At 44.8% G+C, this 11969-nt stretch overlaps 4 protein-coding genes and 1 long non-coding RNA gene across 6 annotated transcripts; 1 reads left to right on the forward strand and 4 right to left on the reverse strand.

Moving 5' to 3' along the window:
- Positions 1-477: 477 nt before the first annotated feature.
- LOC108076250 (putative inorganic phosphate cotransporter) lies at positions 478-3170 on the reverse strand. Its single transcript, XM_017168999.2, has 3 exons — positions 2453-3170; positions 1309-2382; positions 478-1204 (listed from the first exon to the last, which is right to left on the reverse strand). The coding sequence occupies exons 1-3, from the start codon at positions 2609-2611 to the stop codon at positions 941-943; spliced, it is 1497 nt and encodes a 498-aa protein (XP_017024488.1). The 5' UTR covers positions 2612-3170; the 3' UTR covers positions 478-940.
- A 972-nt stretch (positions 3171-4142) lies between these two features.
- LOC108076206 (putative inorganic phosphate cotransporter) lies at positions 4143-6789 on the reverse strand. The gene is made up of 5 exons (XM_017168940.3): positions 6663-6789; positions 6078-6257; positions 5650-5786; positions 4519-5592; positions 4143-4445 (listed from the first exon to the last, which is right to left on the reverse strand). Exons 2-5 carry the CDS (start codon positions 6100-6102, stop codon positions 4212-4214), a joined length of 1470 nt encoding a protein of 489 aa, XP_017024429.1. The 5' UTR covers positions 6103-6257; positions 6663-6789; the 3' UTR covers positions 4143-4211.
- Positions 6754-8985, reverse strand: LOC108076127 (putative inorganic phosphate cotransporter). Its single transcript, XM_017168855.1, has 4 exons — positions 8907-8985; positions 8181-8317; positions 7051-8124; positions 6754-6993 (listed from the first exon to the last, which is right to left on the reverse strand). Exons 1-4 carry the CDS (start codon positions 8926-8928, stop codon positions 6754-6756), a joined length of 1473 nt encoding a protein of 490 aa, XP_017024344.1. The 5' UTR covers positions 8929-8985.
- Positions 8986-9504: 519 nt separating this feature from the next.
- On the forward strand, positions 9505-10171 carry LOC108076544 (uncharacterized). 2 transcript variants are annotated; one of them, XR_011444497.1, is made up of 3 exons: positions 9505-9595; positions 9735-9825; positions 9891-10171. It is a non-coding gene; the product is annotated as an uncharacterized lncRNA (long non-coding RNA). The 2 variants fall into 2 exon arrangements; XR_001770781.3 differs by having other exon boundaries at positions 9540-9595; positions 9658-9825.
- Positions 9698-11869, reverse strand: MFS1 (Major Facilitator Superfamily Transporter 1). Its single transcript, XM_017169455.2, has 4 exons — positions 11800-11869; positions 11358-11494; positions 10205-11296; positions 9698-10124 (listed from the first exon to the last, which is right to left on the reverse strand). The coding sequence occupies exons 1-4, from the start codon at positions 11819-11821 to the stop codon at positions 9864-9866; spliced, it is 1512 nt and encodes a 503-aa protein (XP_017024944.1). The 5' UTR covers positions 11822-11869; the 3' UTR covers positions 9698-9863.
- Positions 11870-11969: the final 100 nt, after the last annotated feature.

The raw sequence follows: 11969 nt of genomic DNA on the forward strand, positions 1-11969 counted from the left end.
GACCTTACTCAATTTCAAAGTAGGCCCGGCGGCGACAGAGATCTTGATGGAAAAGATCTTAATCACTAAGATTGATCCTGCGCAGATTTTAAAAAATATAGAAAAGTATAAGGATAAACCGATTCTTTAGGAACTAGGGAAAAACCCTAAATAAATCTATGATCTCATAGTTTAAATTAACAAACCTGTCAGCTTAAGAAGCAAGCTTTTTAAGTGGTATGCTTAATTCCAAATCTTAATTAAAATAACACCTTTACCTGGCACGAGCAGGTGCTGAAAGTACGCACAGATAAGACGTAAATAGCTTACCCAATCAGAAAGGAGGCTGGTCTAAGACAGAGCCTCCTAAGCGGAGTAACCCCAACTAACCATAGAGAAGCAGAGACCCCTTTTAGCCACGAGCAGGCAAGGCAAATAGAGCAAAGTACAAAGAGCGGAGAAACAAGTCAACAGTTTATTTCTAAGTTATCACAAGTATCACAATTTAATTCCATATATTCATATATTCACAAACAGCTGTGGCAAATGTTTTTGAACCCATCGAGAGCGAGAGAGAGATCGAGAGGCGAGGCAGTGCAAAACACTTCACTCAACCCGAACTCCAGTTCCAGCAATTGACAATTGGCCACATGAGTTCCAATCCAATAAATAAATATGCGTACTTATATACATTTAAAAGATAAATTAACAGATTAGATTACACTGGACGATTGGGTTCGGGCTGCGGATCGGGTTCCTCCTCGATTGGAGTGCCCGAAATCACGAGCGATTGGTAACAGAACAAAGCGAGCGATCCCATTGAAAATAATTTACTTAAGACCCGCGCTACGATCACGCCTTATAAATAGAATAAATATAAATTACAGCCTACTTATGGTTAATACTGATTAAACAAAATCAATTGTTCGGATCGCCAAGTGCCCTGGACTTCCGCCACAAATCACTCCATAACCCGTGCCGTGTACCTCTCCGGCCAGGTGATTTGCTGCTCCAGCACCGGATCAATGGGTGGTGCTATCTCCGCCGGTGGTGTCTTCTCCTTCTTCTTCTCGCTGGCCGCAGACTCGGCATCCTTGGGCTTCAGATAGTCGTCCGCATCCCAGGGCTGTGCCTTGGCTGTGCCCCAGATGACGAAGACCACGTTGCCAATAAAGAAAATGACGGCTGCCAGTCCAAAGACGATCTGCCACTGGCCGCGATTGTGCTGTAAACAATTGGGAAATATATTTATTGATAGGGTTTGTTTTTCGTTGGAACTCTCTTTCGGAATTTCCCCTTATTTTCGGCCCAACGCTGACGCTGACTCACCTTATCGGCCACGATCACTCCGGCAATCAGTGGTGTGAGGATGGGAATAACGTTCGCCACCGTGTTGCTCAATCCAATCAGAATGCCTGCATGATTCGGCGACAGATCGATGGAGTTCAGGGAGCTGCCAATGGTGGCTCCGCTATTAATGCCCACCGACACAGTCATCAGGATGATGGCCAACTTTTTGTGGTCCTCGTTGAGGAAGCCGATACCAATCAAACAGCCAGCGGGGATCCAGAAGGAGAGGGTGTTGAAGAGCTTCCGCACCGAGGTCAGCGACAGGAACTTCTTCTTTAGCAGGACATCGGCGGCTATGAGGTAGACATAGGATAGCAGCCACATGGCCAGGAAGGGCAGTGATGAGAACACGGCGTTGCTCTGGATGTCCATGTTGAGGACTCCGTTCATGTACGAGGGTATCTCCGCCTGCAGGGTACTCAGGCCGTAGGTTTCCGAGCAGCGAGCCACCAGGAGCGCCAGGAAGGGCACCGAGGTCCAGATAGCCCTCCACGGAATGGGTATGCTTCGCTCGTGGAAGTCCTCGTTATGCTCGAGCGAGGATTCAATGTACTTGCACTCCTCCTCGCCAATGAACCGCGATTCCGTGGCATTATTGGCCGCAAAGATGAGCCACAAGAAGCACCAGGCGGCGCAGAGTGACCCAGAGACATAGGAAATTCCGGGCCAGCCCATGGCTCCCTTGGCAATCATGCCACTGATGAACATGGCCAGCACAGTGCCGCAATCCGTGCCCGTGTAGCTGAAGGCACCCAGGCGATTCCTTTCCTCCGGCGGTGACCACATGGCCAAGTGCTCGGTGACGCACGGGAATATTACGCCTTGGAACAAGCCCTGGACTATGCGAATGGCGCAAAACACCTGCCATCCGCCCCAGGAAATGCACCAGGGAGTCATCAGGCTAAAGACGGCGGTGCCGAAGCAGGCCACAAACAAGACCACCTTGGCGCCGTAGCGACGGCACAGGAAGCTGCCAGGACAGAGGGTCAGGATGTAGCCCCAATAGAAGCTGGAGAGGATGTAGGATTTGTGCTTCTCATTCCAGTCGAATTCCTGCGGAACGGATGTCAGCAGCCGCATCAGCATTTGCTAAAAGCTTTAAAGGATCTTTTTGGAAACTCACCGGAAAATTGGGATTCGTGGTGGCCGCATTGGTCATGGCCACAATGGCCACGCTCACGTTCAGCCGGGCGATGTGCATCACGGTGAGTCCGAGGAAGAGCAGAAACGATTGCAGGTGACGGACGCCCAGGCGAGGGCCCTTGCACGGTTTGTGGGTCATGATGAGCACTTTAACACTCTGTCACTGGAAGCTCTAGGCTAGGAGCACCTTTGCTCTTTTTTTTTATGCGAGGTCTGCACTGTTGGGTTGGCAGAATGGTTCTAAGCCCAAACGCCATTGTATTGCCAACATTTATACGAGGGCCGAAAAGCTTCGGGAGATAGGACCGCCACTCAACGCGATATCATTCACCGCCATTCATTATTCCGGCTCTATTGTTTGCCCGGGGGACCCGCCCCAGGTGACTCCCCAGAAGAGAGAGAGATGATCGCCGCGACTTTGACGCACTCCTCGATCCAGAACTGAGGCCGACTGACGTAGCCGATCTATTGTAGCAAGTCGGGCGAAAGCATATGCATATGTCGGCTATATCAGCAAATATTGATGGATTTACACAGAGTTGGTAGCTATTAAAAAACAAAAGCAAAATACACACAAACACCCACTTAATACACACCCGCCCGGAGACGTGTTTATTTGCCCAAAAGATTTATGGCACAAGTGTCAACGCAAAGCCTTTAGGAAAGTCGTGCAGAACACAAATCCAAGCCAATCCGATCCCATCTGTCGAAAGCTCTAAGCGGAAAGCGGAAAGAGGCTAACTTCACTTCACTCACCACTTAAAGTCCCGTCCATCGGTCATAAATGTATAATTTTATTTATTTTTTGAATATGATTCTTTATGGCCCTAATCTGGCCGAAACAATGGAACGCGCTGATAAGCGATGCTACCAGTTAAATAAATAATAAACTAATCGATAATGTACCTAGACCGTCGAGCCACCACCCATTCCGCCGGAGTATTTATATTGTTTCTATCAATTTATTGAGCTTTATTAATTTAAAGAAAACCTTAATCTCTGGTTGATCGGATTCCAGCTCGAGTGATTCCCCTCGGCCACTCAATGGTTTGTGAGGTTGTGAGTGGAAGCCCAATGGGTCTCGATTTTAGATTAGCCTTAGAGCTTTCATTATCTTTTCGAGGGATTCCAAAGCAAAGTTTATTTGTTTCTTTTTTTTTTGGCAAATAATCTTTGAATGGATTTCCCATTGATTGGAAACCAAAATCAAAAATCCTGCGTTGCAGACATAAAATGATTTGTTTGACCATTTGATTCTTTTAAAAGAAAGATCACTTTTCCAGAAAGAATCAAAAAGTCAAACGAATAAAATATGTTATACATAACTCTGGCCAGACCAAGGAACCCCTCTCCATCTTGGGTGTATTTAAATCGTAATCGTTATTACAAAAATCTAACCTTTAGTCCCAACTAATCATTACAATATTATTATAGCGAACCTTCGGGTAAAACACTCTTGAGACTTTACAATCTTGAAGTATTTACAGCCCAGATGAATGTGCGACAACCTTAAGGACTTCTAACTTTAGCAAAACTTAAGCTACTCGTTGTATTTCTTGTATTATAATTTAATAACTTAATAACTTTAATATAAATCTCATAAATCAATAAAATCGCCAAACAATAACCATGTAATCCGAGAGACTTTTTTTTGATAACTTAATCAAAAATTAAAGAGTACTTGTACTTTATTTACATAACAAAAACTATAAACTAATTGGACTTGTAAGGGTTTGTTACTATCTGCTTGTGGACTTTAGCTTTGGCTTTTCATCGACACTCAAAGAGGAGGGTTCTTTGGCTGCCCCAGTGACCGCTGGTTCCTTGGCCAGTTCGGGTTGCTTTAGCTGAAGGTAGTCCTCCGCATCCCAGGGCTGAATTACAGCAGTTCCGAAGATAACATAGACGCAGTTGCCCACAAAAAAGACAACGGCGGCGATAATAAAGATGATTTGCCACTCAGTGCGATCAGACTGGAATTAAGGATAACGAAAAGGTGAATATATAGATATTATAAATCTATATTAAGAATCCAAGGTAACTTACATTATCCTCCACAATCCAACCCACAACCAGAGGCGTGGCTATGGGCACAAAGTTGGCAGCTGTATTAACAATGCCCATCAGTATGCTGGCATGATTGGCCGATAGATCGATAGTGTTCAGGACACTGCCAATGGTCTGAGCACTATTCACACCCACGCTGATGGTCATGAGGGCTATTGCGTAGTTCTTTTGCTCCTTGTCCAGGAATCCGATGCCAATCAAAGTGGCGCAGGGAATCCAGAAGGCTATCGAGTTGTAGGTCTTCCTTAGCACAGTCAGACTAACCAGCTTCTTGTTCAAGAGAACCTCAGCCGTGACCAAGTAGACGTACGACATGCACCACATGGCCAGGAAGGGCAGAGCGGAAAAGAAAGCATTGCTCTTCATGTCCATGTCCAGGACACCGTTCATGTACGACGGAATCTCGGCCTGCAGCGTGCTCAACCCCCAGTTCTCACAGCATCGGGCTGTCAGCAGGGCCAGGAATGGAGCAGACGTCCAAATGGCCTTCCAGGGAATGGGGATAATGGTCTTGTGATACTTCTCATTGTGCTTCAGCGACGACTCGATATAGCCGAGTTCCCGTTCGCCAATAAAGCGAGATTCTGTGGGATTGTTGGCCGCAAATACGAACCAAACGGCGCACCAGAAGAAGGCTAGGCCTGCAGAGACATACTGGACTCCTGGCCAGCCAATGGAGCTTTTGGCAATCATTCCGCTGAGAAACATGGCACTCACGTTGCCACACTCGATTCCCGTGTGACTGAGAGCACCCAAGCGATTCCTCTCCTTGGGAGGTGACCATCTGGCCAGGTGCTGGTGGATGCAGGGGAACACCACTCCCTGGGCCAGTCCCATTATCACTCGAATGCCACAGTAGGCCTGCCATTCTCCAAAGCCAATGAAGAGAGGAGTTAAAGTGCTGCAGACACCGGATCCAAAGACTCCCCAGAACATGACGCTCTTCACGCCATAGCGCTTGCAGAGATAGCCGCCCAGGAACTGGGTGAAGATGTAGCCCCAGAAGAAGCTGGACAGGATGTAGGACTTCTCTGCCTCCGTCCAGTTGTATTCCTATAAAGATACACAGATTAAAGAATGAAATTCCGCTTCCAGAATCGTATCTCTTACGGGAAAATCCGGATTCGTGGACTCTGCATTGGTCAAGGCCACCACGGACACGCCCACATTCAGGCGTCCGATGAACATGATCGTTATGTTGAGGAAGATCAGTAGGGCCTGGACATGTCGCATGCCCACAGCGGGTCCTAAAAACACGCACAGGAGGGAACACAGTTGTTATTATCACGGATACTACTTCCTGTCGGCAAATAACATGGCCAAATAAATCTGAATGGCTCTTGAGACACCGTTATCGCGGCCATAATTTGAGTGATTTACGAGCACTCGATGGGCGTGCGAATAACGAGAATGGTCTTATCTGGCTGCGGGCAAGGTCTGACTGCAAAAGGGCACAGCCAAAGTGTGTCAAGTTCGTGGGAAACCCTTTTTAATCTCAAAATCTGATCCCAGTCGAAGGACTGTTTTTATCTTCCTACCTTTACTGGTTTCGGCAGTCATCATAGATTCCGCTCAGCTTGCAACCGGTCTCTTTCACGGTGGGAATTAAATTGAATGAATGGATTAGCTTGGTTTTCATTTAAATCCGAATCGAATCAATTGATAAGCCAATTTTTCCTTATCAGGTGATAAGGTCAAATGGGGGACGAATTTGTACGCTGGAAGAGACCACGGAATTGATGAAAATTTTAATTATTTCATTCATGAGTTTTTCTTGTTTGGATTTATAATTATATGATTTCAAGTTCAAGGCAATAACTAATACAAAGTTATTAATTATTTTGTAGTACCTGACTTATCTTAGATAATTTTAAACAAGGTGAAACGAATGTATGTGATATGTATGTATATTTTCGAGTCAGTTTATAATTATTGCCTACTTTTTGGTGGCTAAGAACAGAATGTATTTTAAAGAAAAGAAAAAGGAACATCTCTGGTGAACTGATTAAATAAATTTGTATTTAAAAAGTAAGTAAGTTAAAAGTTACAGAGAAGAATATGAACATTAATCTACAAAATACAGATGCTGTCTATGATGGTAACCAGATATATATATAACTCACATAAATTTATTACATTTTCCACAAATATTAAACTATAGACTATAGAGTTTCCTTATTATAATATTAATTTAAATAGTTTTCTTAGCCCTTATTATCTATCCAAGGAATCCGAAGTGTCTTTAATTTTATCATTGACTTCCAAAGCAGGAACTGCTTGGGTCACCTCCTTCCGAGCTGCTCCTTTTCCTACTTCAGGTTCCTTTAACTGAAGATAATCCTCCGCATCCCAAGGCTGAGAGACAGCCGTTCCAAAGACCAAAAAGATGCAGTTGCCCAGAAAGAAGAGGACAGCAGCAATAATAAACACAATCTGCCACTCTGAACGATTACTCTGAAAGAAAAATGCGTTATAAACAATTATATAATAAATAAATCCATTAAAACTCACATCATCTTCGACGATTAAACCAACCACCAAAGGAGTAACTATGGGCACTACATTGGCAGCTGTGTTAACGATGCCCATCAGGATGCTGGCATGGTTTGGCGACAGATCGATGGTGTTCAGGGAGGTGCCTATGGTGGCACCACTATTCATCCCCACACTGATGGTCATGAGGACAATGGCCACGTTCTTCTGCTCCTGGTCCACGAATCCTATGCCTATCAGCGTGGCACAGGGAACCCAGAAGGCCAGCGAGTTAAAGGTCTTCCTCAAGGCCGTCAAACTGAGTTTGTTTCCAGAAAGCAGAAGATCGGCGCTGATTAGGTAAACATATGACATGATCCACATGGCCAGGAAGGGCAGAGCGGAGAAGAAGGCATTGCTCTTCATGTCCATATCCAGGACACCGTTCATGTATGAAGGAATCTCTGCCTGCAATGTGCTGAGACCCCAGGACTCGCAACAACGTGCCACCAGGAGGGCCAGGAACGGAGCTGAGGTCAAAATAGCCTTCCAGGGAATGGGTATGATAGTCTTATGGTAGTCCTCGTTGTGTTTCAGCGAGGATTCGATATAGTGCAGCTCTTCCTCACTTATAAAGCGAGACTCTACTGCATTGTTAGCCGAAAAAACGAACCAGAGGGCACACCAGCCAAAGGCCACTCCCGCGGAGACATAAGAGATTCCAGGCCAACCTATGGAGCTCTTGGCGATCATTCCACTCAAGAACATGGCACACACATTGCCACACTCGATGCCCGTATGGCTGAGAGCTCCCAAGCGATTCCTCTCCTTGGGAGGTGACCATCTGGCCAGATGCTGGTGGATGCAGGGAAATAACAATCCCTGAGCGAAGCCCATCAGCACACGGATACCGCAGTAAGCCTGCCATCCGCCAAAGCTGATAAAGAGAGGCGTCAGGGCACTGAAGACGCCGGAGCAGAATGATCCCCAGAACATGACACTCTTCACGCCATAGCGCTTGCAGAGATAGCCGCCCAGGAACTGGGTGAAGATGTAGCCCCAGAAGAAGCTGGACAGGATGTAGGACTTTTGTGAGTTTGTCCAATCGTATTCCTGTTAAAAAAAAGGTTTTTAAAAATACAAACATTTGGTGATTGTATATATTTTACTGGAAAATCCGGATTCGTGGACTCTGCATTGGTCATGGCCACCACAGACACGCCCACATTGAGGCGTCCTATATACAAGCAGGTGATGTTCAGGAAAATCAGTAGGGTCTGAACATGTCGCATTCCTAGTACAGGACCTGGAATCAATAAGGGAAATACTATAATTTTCAGCAGAAAAATCTGAAAAGCACTTGAAACGTTGTGTTATCGCAACTCCAACATTCCGACACCTGAACGATTTATAGCCCTTTCGAGCGTCACATGGGTGGATGTGTGGGGTTTATCAGTCAGCTGTGAACAGACCCCGAAAAGTATGTCAAGTTTATGGGCCGAATACACCGAGTGCGATGGATTAAAGTCCATTATAAATATGGCAGAGAGTTTTCAGTTAATTTTTATTTATATTTTCGTTACACTTCACTTGTGTTTGCAAGGATATTTGGATAGAGGTTCTAATTACCTGTATAGTACGTTTGGGATTTTTATTGTTTTATTGTTTGTTTTCAAGAACATTTTATTAAATTCCTTTATTCAAATTTATTTGGCACAAAGTTTCTAACTACAAATTGTACACAATTACCTTACACTTCGCATACTTCTACGAGAAAATAATATTTATCTGATATTAGCCTTAAGGATCTTCTGATATTTTCTAGTTGTTACGCTACGACTTTCACTTTTCACGCTTAGTATGGGAAGCTTTAAGTCTCCAACTATATCCCTTACCTTTATTTATTTCGGTAGTCATCCTTTGAAGGTTTTTTTCTTTTTCTTTTCAAAATGAATCCTACAACGTCCGAGTTTGTGCACTAATTGAACCCCAATGAACTGTGGTAACACCACACCCTGCCTCGATTTCAATCGTACGAGCTGATAAGCAACATTTAACTAATCGGTTAGATTATCCTATAATGATAAGGTTTCAACGCGTGTGTGCCAACACTAAGAGATCGTGTCATGGTTTAAGAGAGCCTGGCACGCGATTAGGATCATAAAACAGAAATACCATTTTGGTTATTCCACGAATAGCTAATCTAATGCGCAAATAAAACCATATAACTGATTAGAACTAGTAATACAAATATGTATTATGATTCCATAAATAATCTAACATCTTTTCTTAAAAACTGACCTATGGTAATCATAAGAGTAAAGCGATCTTCATAGGAAAGATTCGCTGATATCTCGGCAGATGGCGAGAAGCCTCCTGAAACAACTCAAAGTTCAAAATCTGAGGAAAACCCATGCAACACAAACACTATGTGATTTTTTTATCCCAACAGAACTTGTTACAACCTTCTTTTCTTATCGATTTTCAATTTGTAGTCTTGGAAACACATGTCAATTTAATTGAAAGAACCATCGATCTTAGTTTCAACTGTCACAGACGTCAATTCTTCGCTTATTTACGATCAGTAAGTACACCCACAACCTCTTTTAGTAATCAGTGTTTTCTGATAATACAAGTTGTTTGTAGAACTTTTGCCGAAACTTAATTCAATGACAAGGCCGCAGTGTAATCAGTTGATATTTCCTAATTTATTTACATCTTAGATTATTCATTGGGAAAAGATTAGACTTACATATATAACCTTACAACTATTTTAACAAAGACTTTTGTAAAACAAAGAGTCCCGGACCAGCCGTGAGTTAATTTTAATGGTATTTTCGAGTTACATCTCCCTAAAGATGCTCTTCCGTGCTCTCCAGACCGGCTTCACTCTCTTTTCGCTTGGCTTCTTGCAACTCTTCGCTTATCCTTGCCTCCAGAGCCTTGGCACCTACTCCTTGCTCCTGAAGATTGAGTGAACGTTGGCTATCCAAAAAGTCAGGTGCATCCCAGGGTTGATTAACCATTTTACCGAAGATCAGGTAAATGATGTTTCCCACAAAGAAGATGACGGCCGCAATGATGAATACGATTTGCCATTGAGTCCGATCGTGCTGAAAGGATTTAATAATAATTAATAAAAATATGAATTAAATTTAAATTTAAGCTCGTTATAAAAATACTTTAAACTCACATCATCCTTGACGATAAGCCCCACGAGGAGGGGCGTCAGAATGGGTATCACATTGGCCGCCGTATTTATGATGCCCATGAGTATTCCCGCATGATTCGGCGACAAGTCGATGGTGTTTATTGTGCTGCCAATCGTTGAGCCCGCATTGATTCCCACATTGGCACACATAAGGACCACGGCCAGGGTCTTCTGGTCACTGTCCAGGAAGCTAACGCCGATCAGGGCAATCGCAGGCACAAAGAACGCTATCGAGTTTACGGTTTTGCGAATGCCAGTGATGGACATGACGCCCCTGGTCAGCAGGATATCGGCAATGATCAGGTAGACAAAGGCCATCATCCAGGAGGTGAAGTAGGGCAGGGCCGAGTAGATGGCATTGCTCTTCATGTCCATCAGCAGGACACCATTCATGTAGGCGGGCATCTCGGTCTGGAGGGTCGAGTAGCCCCATGACTGGCAGCACCTGGTGATCATCAGAGCCCAGAAGGGAACCGATGTCCAGATGGCCTTCCAGGGCACTGGGATGGGTCCATTGGCCTTCTGTTCCGCCTCTTCGGCCTTGCGGCTGGAGTTGATCGAGGTCTCAATGTAGTTGAGTTCCGCTTCGCTGATCAGCTTTGACTCCCTTGGCGTATTGGCTCCAAAGATCAGCCAAATGATGCACCAGAAGATGCCCACGCCACTCGACACATAGAAGATCCCGGGCCAACCGATGCTGGAGGCAGCCAACAGTCCACTGGCAAACATGGCCACCAGGGTGCCGCAGTCTATACCTGTGTTGGCCAAAGCCCCTAGACGATTCCTTTCATTTACCGGACACCAGTTGGCCAGATGGGCATGGATGCAGGGGAAAAGAAAGCCCTGGAATAAGCCCATTGCCATTCGGATGGCGCAATAAGCTTGCCAGCCGCCCCAGGATACGCACCAAGGCGGCAGCAGGGCCAACAGAGCCGAACCAATTGTGGACACAAACATGGTAATCCTTGCTCCATAGCGCCTGCACAGCCAGCCTCCTAGAAATTGAGTCAGTATGTAGCCCCAAAAGAAGCTGGACAGGATGTAGGAGCGCTCCATTTCATTCCAATCGTATTCCTGCAGAAAGGAAGGTAATAAGCCACTTGGACTTAAGGAAACTTATCCTCTTTGAACTTACTGGAAAGTTCGGATTGGTACTCTCGGCATTCGTCATGGCCACCACAGCCACTCCAGCATTGAACTTGGCCATGTAGTTGACCACAATGGACAGGAAGAGCAGGAAAGCCTGCAGATGGCGCTGCCCAATCATGGGACCTGTTGAATCGAAAATAAATATCCTGTGAGTATGGCACTAAAGGGATTCCCCTATTTAAACTTGAATAATTTTAAGTGATCTTTATCCAAAGGCTGATAATTAAGTTGCTTCCTCTATATATTTTCTTGAATGAAAATTATTTAGTTCTTTAGAAGCAACTTAAATCCAATTTTAAAGATAGTTTATAGTCTGATAACCTCACTTGCGTATTGGCTGCTTTCGGAATTATTTAAAAAAAAAGGATCTCCCTCCTCAAAAATGTATAAGAACTCCTTATCCTTTTCTTCAAGGATCTCCAACTAACCCGTATTCGTTTCCGCTGTCATATCCGCACCACTTGATAATTCGCACCGCACGCGCTAGAGATCTGAATGAAACTCAACTCTTAACTGGCAACCAGCTCGCTTTACACCTCGCATTTAACCGTGGAGCTAATCGTACTCCGACCAGACGTCAGGTTTCAAGTGATTCCCG

This window comes from Drosophila kikkawai, chromosome 2R (assembly GCF_030179895.1).
Source record: "Drosophila kikkawai strain 14028-0561.14 chromosome 2R, DkikHiC1v2, whole genome shotgun sequence".
Taxonomy (NCBI): Eukaryota; Metazoa; Arthropoda; class Insecta; order Diptera; family Drosophilidae; genus Drosophila; species Drosophila kikkawai.

Bases quoted from the DNA above. Each gene is read 5' to 3' on its own strand.
- LOC108076206 (XM_017168940.3), bottom strand. From the start codon at position 6,102: ATGATGACTGCCGAAACCAGTAAAG. The intron at 5,787-6,077 runs GTAGGAAGATAA...GCGTGTTTTTAG, and splicing joins GACTGCCGAAACCAGTAAAG to GACCCGCTGTGGGCATGCGA. The intron at 4,446-4,518 runs GTAAGTTACCTT...CCTTAATTCCAG, and splicing joins GTTGGATTGTGGAGGATAAT to TCTGATCGCACTGAGTGGCA.
- LOC108076127 (XM_017168855.1), bottom strand. From the start codon at position 8,928: ATGACTACCGAAATAAATAAAG. The intron at 8,318-8,906 runs GTAAGGGATATA...TATTGATTCCAG, and splicing joins GACTACCGAAATAAATAAAG to GTCCTGTACTAGGAATGCGA. The intron at 8,125-8,180 runs GTAAAATATATA...TTTTTTTAACAG, and splicing joins CCACGAATCCGGATTTTCCA to GAATACGATTGGACAAACTC.
- LOC108076250 (XM_017168999.2), bottom strand. From the start codon at position 2,611: ATGACCCACAAACCGTGCAAGGGCCCTCGCCTGGGCGTCCGTCACCTG. The intron at 2,383-2,452 runs GTGAGTTTCCAA...TCCGTTCCGCAG, and splicing joins CCACGAATCCCAATTTTCCG to GAATTCGACTGGAATGAGAA. The intron at 1,205-1,308 runs GTGAGTCAGCGT...AATTGTTTACAG, and splicing joins GAGTGATCGTGGCCGATAAG to CACAATCGCGGCCAGTGGCA.
- MFS1 (XM_017169455.2), bottom strand. From the start codon at position 11,821: ATGACAGCGGAAACGAATACGG. The intron at 11,297-11,357 runs GTAAGTTCAAAG...TCCTTTCTGCAG, and splicing joins GTACCAATCCGAACTTTCCA to GAATACGATTGGAATGAAAT. The intron at 10,125-10,204 runs GTGAGTTTAAAG...AAATCCTTTCAG, and splicing joins GGCTTATCGTCAAGGATGAT to CACGATCGGACTCAATGGCA.